The 14,805-nt window shown below is 42.3% G+C and overlaps 1 protein-coding gene across 2 annotated transcripts in view; it reads left to right on the forward strand.

Moving 5' to 3' along the window:
* The first annotated feature begins 1,462 nt into the window (after nucleotides 1-1,462).
* ANXA3 (annexin A3) overlaps nucleotides 1,463-14,805 on the forward strand; it is a 44,419-nt gene continuing 31,076 nt past the window's right edge. Inside the window, exons 1-2 of one of the 2 annotated variants that reach the window (XM_014597305.3) lie at nucleotides 1,674-1,763; nucleotides 4,161-4,198. In XM_014597305.3, the coding sequence (XP_014452791.1) occupies nucleotides 4,184-4,198 (15 nt within the window). In that variant the 5' untranslated portion in view covers nucleotides 1,674-1,763; nucleotides 4,161-4,183. Of the gene's footprint in view, nucleotides 1,764-4,160; nucleotides 4,199-14,805 lie in introns of both variants that reach the window. The other variant, XM_019498197.2, reaches the window with a different exon arrangement.

The following is a 14,805-nucleotide window of genomic DNA, read 5'->3' on the forward strand; positions in this document are numbered from 1 at the left end:
TTAAATAGTATCGGCCCAAGGACAGAGCCCTGGGGGACCCCACTTGTCACAGGGCACCATGATGATTGACTTCCGTCAACCACCACCCTCTGGGGCCAACCACAGAGCCAATTTCCCAGCCAGCGGATCATGGTGGACCCGAGGCAGCAGTTGGCCAGTTTTGCCAAGAGGTGATTATGGGATACCAGATCGAAGGCTTTTTTGAAGTCAAGATATACGACATCAATCTCTTCTTTGTCCAGGTGATAGGTCAGCTGGTCGTAGAAGGAAATGAGATTGGGCAAGCAAGACCTACCCGCAACAAACCCGAGCTGGCTATCCCTCAGGATGTTGCCATTGGCTAGTCTATGTAGAATGGCCTCTATGATAATCTTTTCTAAGACCTTCCCTGGGATAGAGGTCAGGCTGATGGGCCTGTAGTTTGCTGGATCCACTTTCCCTTTCTTGAAGATAGACATGATACTGGCCTTCGCTCAATCATCAGGCACTTCACCAGAGCACCAGGAGTTCTCAAAGATCCTTGCCAGGGGCTGGGCTATGATGCTAGCCAGCTCCTTGAGTACCCTGGGGTGTAAACTGTCAGGGTCGGCTGACTTGAAGGTGTCCAGCCTCTCAAGGTGTTCCTTCATGAGGTTACCATTGATGGAGGGCAAGGAATCTCCCTCACCTGGGCCTCCCTGTCCCATAGTGGGCAGGGGCATCCCATGGGACTGAGAAAAGATCGACGCAAAGTACCCATTTAATAGGTTGACTTTTTCCTGGGTGTCAGTTGCCCCATCTGGTTTAGCAGGGATCCAATGTTGCCCTTGCTTTTCCTCCAGCTCCCCACATATCTGAAAAAGGACTTTTTGTTGTCCTTGATATTTGTAGCTAGCTGGAGTTCAGTCGTAGCCTGGGCTTCCTGGTTTGCTCCCTGCAGGACCAGACCAGCGCAGAGTATTCCTCCTTGGAATACTCCTTGGAATTCCTGCATGTCGTACATCACATCCATCAATCACACGCTCTTCCCCTACTCTTACTTGGGCTTACTGGGCAAATCTCTCCTTTGCCTGCTCTTGCCTTGGCTTGACTCTAACTCCAGCATCCCCACTGAGGCCTGCCCATCCCTTCATTGGCCAGTCTCTGCCAGCTGTCTGGGAAGTGTCCCCCTCCTTGCCCCATCTCTAAGGTGGCTGGTGTGACCCTCACAGCCCTGGCATCCTCTTTACTTATCTTTTGCAGGTGCAGTTTGGATCTACATTCAACTCTGGTCAGGCCTTGGTTCGGTGGCCTGGGTCTTCCTTTTCCCCCCAGATAATCCAGCTCCTGCCTCAGCTGGTTCCTCCCCGCACTGAGGGAGCCCTCATCCGGCATCTCCTTTAAATGTCCTGCTGTGCCCTCTGGGCCAATCAGGGTAGGCTCCCCCCCCCCCCCCCCCGGGCCTGCCCATCTCCGGGACTTCCTGGCGCACTGGGGTATGCCGCTCTCTGGGACCCCTGACCCTCGCTGGGTCCCGCGCCAGCTTGGCCAGTGCCACAGGCCCGTGACAGGGGCTTGACTCTTGGCGCAGCAGGACCAGGGCGATGAGGCCGGGGTTACCACACACACTTAGCAGCTCCCGCCCTGGGCCGGTCCCTTCCCGCCCTGCTGCGTGGAGACAGAAGCCCTGGGGTGCCGGCGCCTCCCAGGGGCTGGGCGGGGCGGACACACGTGTCCCGCGGGCTGGGCGTGGGCTCGGGCTTCCCGCGGGGCAGGAGGAGCGGAGCCGCCGCGCCGGAGCCCAGGTAGGTCGAGCGCGGGGCAGCCCCAGAGCCGGAGCTCGCACGGGGTCTCTGCCGGGCCGAGGGGCGCTTGCTGTGCCAGGGCTGGGGGCACTGCCTGCCCGGGGTGAGAGACTTGGGGCTGGTCCTGCTTGGAACAGGGGGTGGGACCAGGTGACGCCCTGAGCCCCCTCCCAGCCCCCTTCGCTGCCGATCCGGTGCCCGCCCACGCCCCTGCTGTGCTCAGATGTTTCCACTTTCTGCTTTTACTTTCTGCATAAAAGGGAAACAACAGTTCGACCCTCTGGGGGATTCAGTCAGTAATAATACTAATCATCAGCAGCATTATTATTAATAACAATAACATAGTAATCACGATAAATAATGATATCATCAATGTAACGATCATAAGAACAACAACAATAATAATTACGATTATTTATTAGTAGTATTATTAATACTAGTATTAATAATAATAAATAATGGTATCATAATAATGGTCATCGTCATTAGTATTATTATTAATCATAGGATAGTAATCATTATAAATAATGGCATAATGATAACCATCATAATAATGATAACAACAACAATAACAATTACTGTTATTACTATTATCATTAGTATTATTGTTAATAGTTGTAATAATAAATAATGGTATAATGAGAATCATCAATACAGTTATTAATATTAATGATATTAGTGATGTGCATTGGCATCTTTCCTGGCATGAATTTGAGAGCAAGTTCCATATGAAGCTCATTATTATTATCATTATTAATATTCATAGTGATAATGTTTTTTGTGGGGAAACGTATTATTTTTCATGGGGAAACATAATATGCTGGATGATAAAACTGGAAAGAATTCTTTAAACTGTTATTTATTTATTTATTGGTTACCGTGTTTGCTTCTCAGGTGTCTTTAAACCTCACCTGGGCACTGTACAAAAAATGTAATTTGTGGGCAGTCAAATACTTGAACTGCATAGGCTCATCAGAAAGCAGGGCTGGAAGGGACCTCATCCAATCACATTTTCCTGCCTCCTGTTCAAGGCAGGATCATCCACTAAATAAACCACCTCAGCCAAGTGTCTGTCTCGCCTGCTTTTGAAAGTTTCCCAGGATGGAGATTCCACCACATCTCTAGGCAGCCTCTTCCAATGCCTGACTACCCTCACTCGCAGTCAGAAAGTTCCTCCTAATCTCCAGCCTAAATTTCCCCTGCTGCAGTTTTAGTCCATTGCTCTTAGTCCTATCCTCTGCACTACAGCCACAAGATATGCATGGACTACATCTTGAGAGAGGGAGAGAGGAAAAAAATGTCCTCTGAACCATGCACCCTTCTGTTGTCAAGTGAATAGACAAAACAGTGGTTGCTTAGGTGAAAAAAGGCTAGGAAAGGGTTCAAGATGATTTTTAGCTTATGATTCAGCAGCTGGAAATAAGGAAGAAAAGCCAGTACTTTGTGATCGACCAGTCTCCCAGTATTACTAACAACGTGTGTTTCTGCCAGGCCTGATCCTACAACTGACTTGCCAACTTGAGAGTTGTTGGAATATTCAGTTTTATGTGCAAGCACAGTTGAGTGATGTACAGGGCCTGCATGGAGGTCACCCTCTAGGCAGGATTCCCCTAGGTGATAGCATTTGTCATTTGGTTTTCTAATGCTCAGTATTAGCACAACCAAGCTGATTAATGTCCATGGGTTCCAGCCAGTGGATGTTATGATAAGGCTTTCCTAACAGTACAAAATAATAATATGAGGTGTTCAGTAAACACTTTGTGTTAATGGACTATACAGACTGTTTTGATCTGGACCACGAAGATGCAGTCATTAAAACAGATGAACTATTCTAAACTATTTTGTAAACACTTAAACACTGGAAATTCAGTTCACAGGGGGAGGTGAAACAGTATTCATAATCCTGACTATCCCTTTTGATTTAGCAGGTAGTGTGGAGAGTGCACAGATTCTGCTTTAGCAACAAAAAATAAGTAGTTAGCCGGCTGTTAGGAAGCTGACAAGTTCTTTTGTTTCCATAATATCAGGAAGGGTAGGAGGATTTTTTTTAAACAAAACATTGAGCTGAGCCAGTTTGTTTAAACAATATGTGTGCCAGATAGAAAATCCATTTAAAGATCTGCCTTACGACTCCAAAACCATATAACAGGTTTGTACTTTGGCACTACACAGATTATAACACAAATCTCAAGGAAGCTGCTGCTTATTTTCCTGAGACAGCTTAATTCATTTTTCTTTATTTTTGTAAATTTGTACTGAACATTCAGTAAAAGGTACTTTTAAAGAGCATTTTGCCACAATACTGTTTTAAATATTAGAAAGCTGATTGTTTTTAGTACTTTTTATTATTAGTAACTTAACACAGCATCCTAAATTGAGATATCTTTTTCTTTTCAGGCTTGCAGTGAGACAAACAAATCATGGCATCAGTTTGGGTGAGCAGGAAAAATAAATAATTCTAAAAATCACAGGACTTTCTAGAGACCTTTGCTTTTAAAAATAAGTAAACTTTCTTCAAAAAGTATTACAATCAAAAAGAACAAAGGTGAAGCTTTTTAAACTGATAGTGGCTACATCCGTTTTAGAGCTGGAGAAAGTGGGCGTGTGTACCTATACCAAAACTTACTTTAACTACTGACAGCAGCGTGGGCAGCTGAAGTCTACTCAGGACTTAGGTATGTACTTGTGGACTGAAGCCCAGGCTATCATAGCTTCTTTACTATTTGCACCTGGGTAAGCTGAAGTCAAGCTAGCTTGGGTAGGTCTGCATAAGTTGCATCACATTCCTGATTGTCTTGTAGATCTACCCAGAGAGCCATTAGAAACTCAGTGAAAGTGGATGAGTGCTTACTCTTTTGAAAAATTATTTAGTCACCTAAATATGGATTGAGGAGCTTCAGACGGGGTTCCATTTTTTACCTAGATGTATACTTCATCTTCTTTTTTATTTCCAGTCTCCGATACCTATCCCTCTCATGAAACATAACTGATGCAAAAATCTTTCGAACAAAATACCTATTTTTGCTTGCAAATTATTTGGAGCAGGCGATTTGGAATCAGGATTTCTAGGTTCATTCCTGATCCTAACTTTGATTCAGTGCAACCTTAAGAAAGTCTCACTTTTCCAGTGTGTGATTTAGCTATAAGAACAGTGGAAGGATCTCTCTATTTCTCTATACATCATACCGTGCAGTTTCACTTTGTGCATTAAATCTCCGTAGTATGTCCCAGCTTAGGTGCCTTTCTGATTAGACCTTGTAGGAGCAAACATTTGTCTTACGCGGCCTCTCTGGACTAGGACAGGCCTGTTCCAGTTTAAAATGGTTCACATTGCCTTCATCATCCATATGTGTTTAAAGGGCCCTTCAGTTGTTGCTCTGGTCAATTGCATTCAGTGAAATGTGGATGCAGTTCCTGAAATCTTGCTTGTGCTTGAAGACTGTGTGTGGAACACTGAAGTGTCATGTCATCAAATGAATGGCTCTGTAATGTTTCTAAGTGGGGCAAAGCCTAATGGGTTATGTCACCTACCAAACCAATGCACACGAGCCCTGTTTGGAGATCAGAGTGGTTCAAAAATCTATATAGAGCAGAGTTACGTAAAACAGAGGCCTGGACTCTTAATTCCCACGTGTCCCTACTGTTTGGTTTTAAAAATTACATTTTGGGCTGAAAGAGTTCAGTAGCATACATTTTGTACAGATATGAATGAGTGATACGTATGCAAATGGAAAAAGAGCATATATTCATAAAAGCCAAGGTAGGCAGAGTTTTTTTTTTTTTTTTTTTTCAAACAAGCAAACTTCTGCATGTCTTGGAAAGAAAACAAAGAACTCTTATGTCCTGCTTCTCCTTCAGCAAATATTGACAAAGAAGAAAGCTTAAAAAATATTCTGAAAAGTCATACAGAGGAAAGAAAAGTGGGTTAGGTGTGGTTCTCTCAGCCAGGAGAAAACAAAATGTTTTGGTCAAGGCTCTGGCTGAAAAACTAGATAGTTCTTCAAGTAAAGGGAAAATATTTCTAAATATGAGTGGATTGAGGAGGTGGAGTGTTTATCTCCCTTTGCCTAATAAACAAGAAATGGTGTGCATCTCTCCTCCCAACACTGGCATGGAAAACCTGCATGTGGAAACTTGCATGTAGCTTGTGTAAATAAAAGATTAGAGAAAAGGAGTAAGTGACAAGTTTTGGAATAAGATGGGTGTTGCTTAATAAGACTATATAGAACAAAAAGACCCTCCTGAAAAGCATTGTGCCCTAGTGGATGGAGAGTGGGACAGGGACTTGGGGTACTTCCCACATTGGCCAGTCCCTTTACCCTTCTGCATCTCAGTTTCTCCAGCTTAGGATACTCACTTCCGTTGTAAAGTGCCATGGGAAAACTGAAGAAATGTGCTGTATGAGAGTTAGATGGTATTATAATTACTATTCTTTTTAAGAAGTATTATTTATTACACAAAATGTTTTCTGCAACAAGGAATACTTAGTGTGGTGGGGGTCTCTTCAGTCACTGACGCCAATGCTACATCGCTGCAGTGACAAACTACCTCACTATAGTGCATCGCTATGGCGACATAGCTGCTAAAAATAACCATGTTCAGCTGGGTCAGCACAATAAAGGCTGTTACTGAGCCATCATTTAAGCAAGCACTAAAGCACATTTAAGCCGTCCTAAAGCAAGTACTAAATGACGGTGCAGTAACAACTGCACCACTGGGGCACATGTAGATGTGCTGGATATGCAGTAAGTTGTTGCCTTAAAAAGCTCACACGTCTCTGAACTAGTTAGTCTCTAAGGCACTGCCTTTGAAGGATGCCATGGGGAGAGGGGGAATAAGTGCGATAAGTACAGGCTCTTCCCTTCCAGCTACTCCTCCTCCCCCTCTCACTGCAGCACAGGCACTTCCCTGGTTGCTGCTGCTTCTCCTCTCCAGCCCTGCTTCAAGCAGATAAGTGTTATAATAAATAAATTAGTTTTTGAAATGGGGTGCTCCTCAATTAACAAATGTTATGGAGGGGTGCCTCACATCCAAAAAGGTTGAGAATCGCTGCTGTAAGATGCCACCCTGCCTTTCCTTCTGCCTGACTTCACACTAACTTGGGTAACCACCTCTCCTCTTGTCTTTCTAAGATCATCTCATAATCCAGTGATTCTCAACCAGGGTGCCATAACACTCATGGGTGCCTTAATATCCTTTCAAGGGTGCTGTGGGGTGTTGCACAAAGTTAGCACCGTTAGGTGTGCAAACCCGGAGTTTTTACATAGGAACCGATATGTTAAAACCATTTTGACCTGTTGTGGTATTTCTGAGATCCTGGCAATAGAATTGCCGCTCTATTATTTTTCCGTAGTCAAAAAAGAGTGAAAACTAAGAGCTGGCATTCCAAGAGGAACCTCGATTCTTAACAGATTGAAAATCACTGTCATAACTGTATGTTCTTATTACATATCTAGTCAACATCATTAATAGATTTGAAGGGCTAACCAAAATTTGAATTCAAACAGTCTAAGCTTTAAGAAAGTCCAGATCCTGAAAACATCTCTGTTGTTGTTGCCACCTACAAGTTGCATGCCCAATGCAAAATAGCATTGCTCACTTGTTCAGTGAGGGTAGATGGGTGCACGCATGACATCTGGAAGCCTCATTAGCACACTCAAAGAGGCGAAGCATTGTGATATGGGAGGTTTGTTCATAGAATCAAAACAGACTTTCACCTCTCTGTTCCTCCATGGCAGCCAGGGGAACCTTCTGTCTTATCTTTCTCATCTAAAACAGTTTTTCACTTAAGTGACTTTTCTGTCTTTCTTCAGATCTCTCTCATCCATTATCCTATGATCTCCCGGTCCTTTTGCACATGAAACACATGAAAATCTAAACTCCCTAAGTATTTTGTTCAGACTGATCATTTGTTCTTGTCATAACACAGTCTGTCTATTAGTGTTCACTGTCATATGTAATGCATTGTAACCTGCTATTACTGATGCTAGTTTCTAACATGCACTCACTTATGTGCACAGTAAGATGCTAATCTCAGGGGGTTTTTTTATCTAATATATTATGACAGCATTGTTTATTTGCATGTTGGTTAAATGCATAGGAACTCTTTGGCCCCAGCCTCCAATCAGTAATGTGATTGGAATTCTTTAACCATGTAATTGGTGAAACTTTTGGAGTTCTTTATTTCAAGACTTCAAAGTGGCCGTGGACTGACAAGGGCCAGCCAATTACAAGACTGTTCTTAGAGGCATAAAGTGACCTAAGAAACAAGGTGAGGAGCATTGCTGAGTTGAAAAGCTGAACCCATTCTGTTTCTGTAGTTTGATGAGCATTGTTGACATAAAGCTCAGGTCAGTGGGTAGGATTTGTAGTCTGGAGGCTGTGCACCTAGTTGGGGTACACTGTGGGCACATCTACACAAGACAGTGCGCAGTTGACCGATTAACTGTGCAGTAAACATTTTGACACCTACACATGCGCCCCTATTAGCAGGCATGAAACTACATAATAAACTCCACAACAGGGTAGTCTTATCAAATACAAGTAGTACCCTGCAAAGTTTTTTGTGTGGAGCAGTACACGTGTAGATGCTCCCCTGGCTGGCTGGGGCAAAGGGTGCCTCAACACACGGTTAGCCAGCCAGCAGCCCCCACACTAAGGCACCCTGCACCCCAGCTAGCCACTTTGCAGCTCGTAGAGATGGGGGAGCAGCCAACCCAGGGCAATTTGCTCCAGAGTTTTTTGCTCCTGCATGCACGTTCAAACAGATCTGCATTAATTGCATGTATAGACACACCCTGTATGTGCAACCAGAAGTGTTGGGGTTTTTTTTTACTTCTATATCACAAGTTATGTGAAAATGAGTTGCCTTTTACTTCTATTACAGTAACATCCATGCATTATGAGGAGAGGGAATTGCCAGGGAAGAACTGGAGGGGTAAGAACTGCTGAGTAGTTGTAGCAGCCAGAAGTTTCATTAGGGGATGGAAAGTTTTATTAGGGCATGAATGCACATGGAAATGACACTATCTTGTACCAAGATGTGATTTGCTTAAATGGAGCAGAATCAGGATGTGTGTCAGACAGCAAGGAATTCAAGCTGGCACTCCTCAGTATCAGAAGGAACTATTGAGAGAGAAAGCACCATGGCGGGACATGTTGGGCAGCAATCTAGAATGCATCTTGGAAAGGAACACGTTTGAGCCATTCAAGTGTGCGGCAGTCCAGGAACTGATGTTACAGAGAGCACATTTGTGTTTTGGAGGCAACCCAAAGTTGATGCTACTTGCCCTGGACTTCACCTTTGACCACTTCTCTACTGAGGTTATCTGGTCATGTGGTGTGGAGAAAGTATATGAAAACAGAAGCTTGCCAGGCTACTGGTTTATCCAGTTTTCCTGACTGCTTTACCTCCCAGATGAATATGCCTTGAATGCAGCTACTTTGATCTCATCCTGTTAGCTGTAAAGTGAAAAGAAAGCATATGATTTTTGCAACAGGGACACCAACTATCAGGAAAGGAACAGTAAACAGCTATGAAATCCTAAGAGGAGGTGTGCTGCCTTCAAAGTCCCAGAAGTCTGTAGGTAAATGTAGGTTCAAAGCTTCTCCTTGACTAATATGCTATTTACAACCTGTGACCCTAAGCTTCTCTCTGTCCACTGGCTCTTGTTTCTGACTGTTCCCAACATAGCTGTAGCTTTTTGCAGCTCTGAAACAGGAACTGCCCTTTCCTGGGATTTTTTTCAGGCTTTGCTCCGATCCCCTCTCTTTGGACTCGATGCAGAGTTCCTGTTGCTATCTTCCAGGCTGTTTTAGCAACATAAGAACAATGTAGTTTGCCACTATCAGGACTGGAACGTGGGCAGTTAGGTCTGGTGGGTAGATCCAGGATTAAAAACCTCTCTCTAGAGACAGGATGGGGTCACAACCCAAGTCCAGATGCAGAAGTTGTGGTCAGGACTTGGAAGGCAGAATGATGGTCAGGTACAAGCCAAAGCCAAGAAGCCATAAACTGGCTGGAATAGGGAGCCACAAATTATACCAGGGTCAGAAATTCACAGATCAGGCTGCCAGGGCCAGGGCTAGTCTGCAGCAAGCCAGAAGTCAGAGGCTGGACATGGGTACTAAGGTGGCAGACACACAAATAAGAACAGGGACTGGACTCCAGGTTTCTGAGATTTGCTGTATTGAAACATGGGTAAATTTTCCACTATGAGGAAATGCTGCTGACAGCATGAGTCAGATGGCTGTGAAGTAACCACTTTTCACGGTGCAGCTTTGTCCGTCCCAGTCACAATTCTGCATATAATCCCTGACTAGTGATTGCCTTTGCTGATAAGTCATGCCAACTTCCTTGCTTACTGCATGCCCACCTTCTGTGTCAAAATATCCATATTTAGGAGTCCAGATTTTGCAATGGGTTTTTAACTTCTCTTTTAACCAAAATGTGTTTGATAAAACATGCATGATATGTAAATATATATGATACCATACATACAAATAACTGTTTCTCTAAGGATGACATAATTTCAGATGGTCATGGTTCTTGAACATAGGCATTGTCCCGCTACATTTAAATAAGGGTCTCATCTGTGATCTTAGCTGATTCAGTGTTTTAGAGGAAAGTGCTAGAATCTCAATAACATGCAGTTTATAGGCAGTTGTGTAACTTTGAAAGTCCTAGCCAGCTCTGTAAATCAGCTGAATAAGTAATAAGGAGGTAAGTATGGTAAAGATAGGAATTGGTTGTAGAACAGCTTTGTATTTGTTCACAGAATACTGAAAGTGCATTGATTTAATAAGACATTCAAAAAACTAGAACTCTTGGTTCCAAAATGATACCTTTTATTAGACCAACTAATTGATCTAATAAGATTTTTAATATAATTGATTTAATAAGATTTTTTTTTCAGGTTGATTGCTCCAACAGGCTGGACCTATACATAATTCTATAGAAGTAGCTTATATAAGGAAATGTTGCAACAGTTGAAACTTTAGAAATAATAGGTTGCCTGGAATTAATAGTACAAACATGAATTGCAGCTGCACAGAGCTCCACAGAAGTCAACATAACTCCATCTGCATGCTTTACTCTGCTGGTATGCTGTCATTTGTGGCATCAGAGCCTTCTACATTAGAGTTTTACTAATTCATATACATTCCTGGTAGGTGATTTCCTGAATTTTGAAAATAGTAAAGAAGTGTGAAAACAGTTAAGGAGAACTGGAGAGTAGTGTCTCACCAAATATACTTAATTTCTTTTATCATTTTTTCTCTAAGCTCTAATTGTATTTCACTTGCTTCATAATATATTGATAAACTAGTATACATAATTATTACACATGTTGTAAAAGTAATTAAATCTTAGTAACAGGAAACCCTGTAACTCTCTCATTTCCCATGTTGTAATGTAACTGTTTCTTTAGCTTGGATTATCTGAACATCTTTGTGATAAGCATCATTCAGTGTTAGTTGGGCTTCTTCTCCTAGCTTCCTTGGGAGCTCCCAGCCTCTACTCATGTCCTCAGTTTCTTGTCCTGTAGGCATTCATATCAGATGTCTAATCTAGATGACTTCCATTATAGAAGATGTTTTGTCTTGTAAACTGACGGCTGTTTAGTTTTTATCTGGAAAATGGGGGAAATGAAGGAAAAGAAACTGGCTCAACATTGCTTCCTGCACGTAGGCCAGAGAAACTCTTCCCTGTGTATGAAATACAGGTTTACTCCCATTTGTTTCTTTCCCTCGATTTAGTTCCTACTTTTCTTCAACTACGTTTCCTCAGGACAAGCAGGGAATTGTTTGATTAAAGTGGAGATGTGCCAAAAATATAAATAGGACAGATTCTCTGCTAACTGTGGCTGTACTACAATGGTGATAGGAACAATCTGAAGAATGTGCTAGGCTTGAATATCTTTTGTTATTTCTTTCAATGCACTGAGACCAAACATGGTCTGAGTACTAGAATGCTCAGGGGCACAGAATCAGGGAAACACTCTTTCTAATGGAGGAACTAAGTCAACATTCCTGAAAGACTGAGATCATAAGCTGCCTGCATTTTTTGCTCCACACCCATTAGAATATGCCTCTTTGAACAATTTAAATGGTTCAAATAATAACTGAAGAAGAGAATGAAGTATGATTGTATGTATGGATTTCCCATCTTGTTTATGCATTCTGCAATCATTGTTCAGTTCTTCCAAGAATGTTGACTAATGCTGTCTTTCAGCAATGCTTCGGAGGGAGGAATGGCAGTATCCTCTGCAGTCCTCTTTCAGCTGCAAGTCATTAGTTGATATTTTCTGGTTCTTTATTTTGTTATTTGCATTACACTGATGACTACAAATCCCTGATAAGACCAAGACCACAACATGCTAAGTACTGTACAGATGTGATAGATTTTGTGCCCTTAAAGCTTATCAGTCTAAATCAGTTGGGCTCACCCTTCTGGTCCTGCAGGCCAGATGAGAGGTGCTGGGCTGGTCTGAAGGCCAGATCAAGCCCTGGAGCCTGGCACTGCCCCCTCCCTGCCCTGCGCACCAGGATTGGTCTGGGGGAGGGGAAAGAACCACTCCCTCTTGCCCTCTACACACTGTGAATGGCTCTCGGAGGCCCAGGCTACCCTCACCCATTTCTTTGCACTGGGATTGGGTACGTGATCCAGCCTGCAGGACTTCCTGTGGATCCAGAAGTTTGGCAGCAGGGGAGCAGTGGCTCAGAAACACTGAGCAAGTTCCCCCATGTTGCTAAGAAGCATTGTTGGAATAGTGCAAGCTGCTAAAAAGCATTGTTGGAATAGAACACTGCTGCCATCCCCAACACAGCTGTCCATGTTCTGTGGTTAAATAAAGGATTTAGGTCTCCAGAACTGTCTAACACCTAAGAGTAATAAATTTCTCACTGTATATATTCAAGTGCTAAATGCATATTAAATCATCCCATTTGTCATGTTTTTCTAATTAAGAATGTGCTGTTGGTAACTAGGGTTAATGTTCAATCATGTTGATGCTATTTAGAAATTGTTCTAGGAATCTGTTATGTTTTGCATTGGAATTCAATGTATTAACTTATTAGGTATTATAGCAAAGAACATTGTGTTCAACTTACCTTAAAAGTGCTATTAAAAAGCAATCCTATCAGTACAGTGGTGGAGTGCATACCTCAGATTTTCAAGAATCAGAAAATGGGAACATTTATAATATTCAGAACTACAAAGTTTTTCCACTGCAGTTATTATTTCAAAGTATATCTTTCTTGTTTATATAAAGACTTAAGCATGCAATGTTGGGGCTAAAGAAAAACTGTGCACTTAGCCAGCATATGCACTTATCCAAATTTAATGTAAGCCAGGGCTGTCCAACTTGTAAGTGGCCAAATGCCCCACGTGGTGTGGGCTGTACAAGCAGGGGCTGTAAAAATTCAAGTACCCGGGCCCACAGGCTGCACATACACCACTTGCTGCACTATATGTATGAGAAGCCACGCCCCAATACTGCTGCAACAAATGGGTGGCCCCTATCTCAACTCCTATGCTGCAATACACTGCAGGTTCCTCCAGCATTTTGGGCCACGCCTCCCTGCCCTTTGAATCTAGAAACCCTGGCTACAGCAGCAGCAAAGCAATGGGCAAGCAGCAGCCAGGTAGGAACCCAGGAGCCTCATATTAAAATCACGTGGACCACATGCAGCCCCCAGGCTGCTAGTTGGTTAGCCCTGATGTAAGCAATGCTGGTTAAGTACACAACACTGTAGTATTAGCAGCCTTAAAAATGACTAGCTTACAATATTTTCAAGGCTTCTAATAGTAGATTTGGGAACTGTTATTAGAAGCCTTGAAAATGAGGGAAGATAGTGGCCATAAAATTGACCATATAGTGGCCATAAAATTGGTTCTCATTATTTTCAAGGCTTCTAGTAGCACCCCTTTGACAGCTGCTTCCTCTCCACTGTTTCTTTTTCAGTTAAAGGGAATACATTTAATTGCAAAATAGACAGTGGAGCTGAAAGATGCTATGCACGTATACATTTCCCTGATATGCAGATAACTGATGTTTGTTAGAGTGTAAGCAATAGGCAACAAATTGGTGTTTTCATTGTGTTATGTGATTAAGCAAATTATGAATTTGTGCAGCATGCGTAGAATTGCAACACACTGTATTAAGATAACGGAATGGGATTGTGCCTTTTGTCAGGAGGCTATAATCCACCAGATGTAAATTAATAAGTAATGAATAACTTGCTTCTGTTTGAAATCAGTTGCTATACACCAAGAAATGCTATTAACTTTTGTTTAAAACAAGGCATGGAGAGTGAGTCAATCATGAGGGTGGTACTTGTGCAAGTCTGTTACAATACAACCTAGTATTAAATTGTGCTCCAGGACATACCAAACATAGACAAGGAAGTTAATTGCTGTAGCTTTCAAACCCAAATAATTTTTTCGTTCGTATTTGAATCCAAACTGATGTTAACAGTTTTTGTATTCAACTCTCTAATTATCCATAGCAGCCCTTAATTATATCAGCAGTTGCTTAATTAAAGCATTCACCAAAAAGTGTTACATTTGAAAACCAAACCCTTACAAGTATTTAACTTCTAATGTGGACTGTTCCCTTCCTGCCCCACTTATTTTTGTGTGAACCTGCAACATTCCCTTCCACCCCCACTGCATTTGAATTTTATATTGAGCATGTCCCAATGCAGTGTTTCATAATACAGCTTGGATATTAATATCTGTTTATTTAATGAAGACAAAATAATAGGTCAATTTTAAATTATATCAAACACTCAAGGGACAGTGAAATTCTAATTGTTAATATAATTCAATGATGCCTGGATTGCATTATGAAATATAGGGAAAAAACAGGTCACTGTCAATTTAGGGAGGAAAAGGCTGTTAGGAAGGCAGATAATATGTCAGTGAATAACAATGTATATCCTATCTTTGCATTTTTCATATGAATGCTTTAAAGAACAATGTCATATTTGGGAGTTTGCTCACGTTTTCCTTTTTACAAAGCACTGACTCCAAGATTTTCCT

The sequence above is a fragment of the Alligator mississippiensis genome, chromosome 2 (genome assembly GCF_030867095.1).
Source record: "Alligator mississippiensis isolate rAllMis1 chromosome 2, rAllMis1, whole genome shotgun sequence".
Taxonomy (NCBI): Eukaryota; Metazoa; Chordata; order Crocodylia; family Alligatoridae; genus Alligator; species Alligator mississippiensis.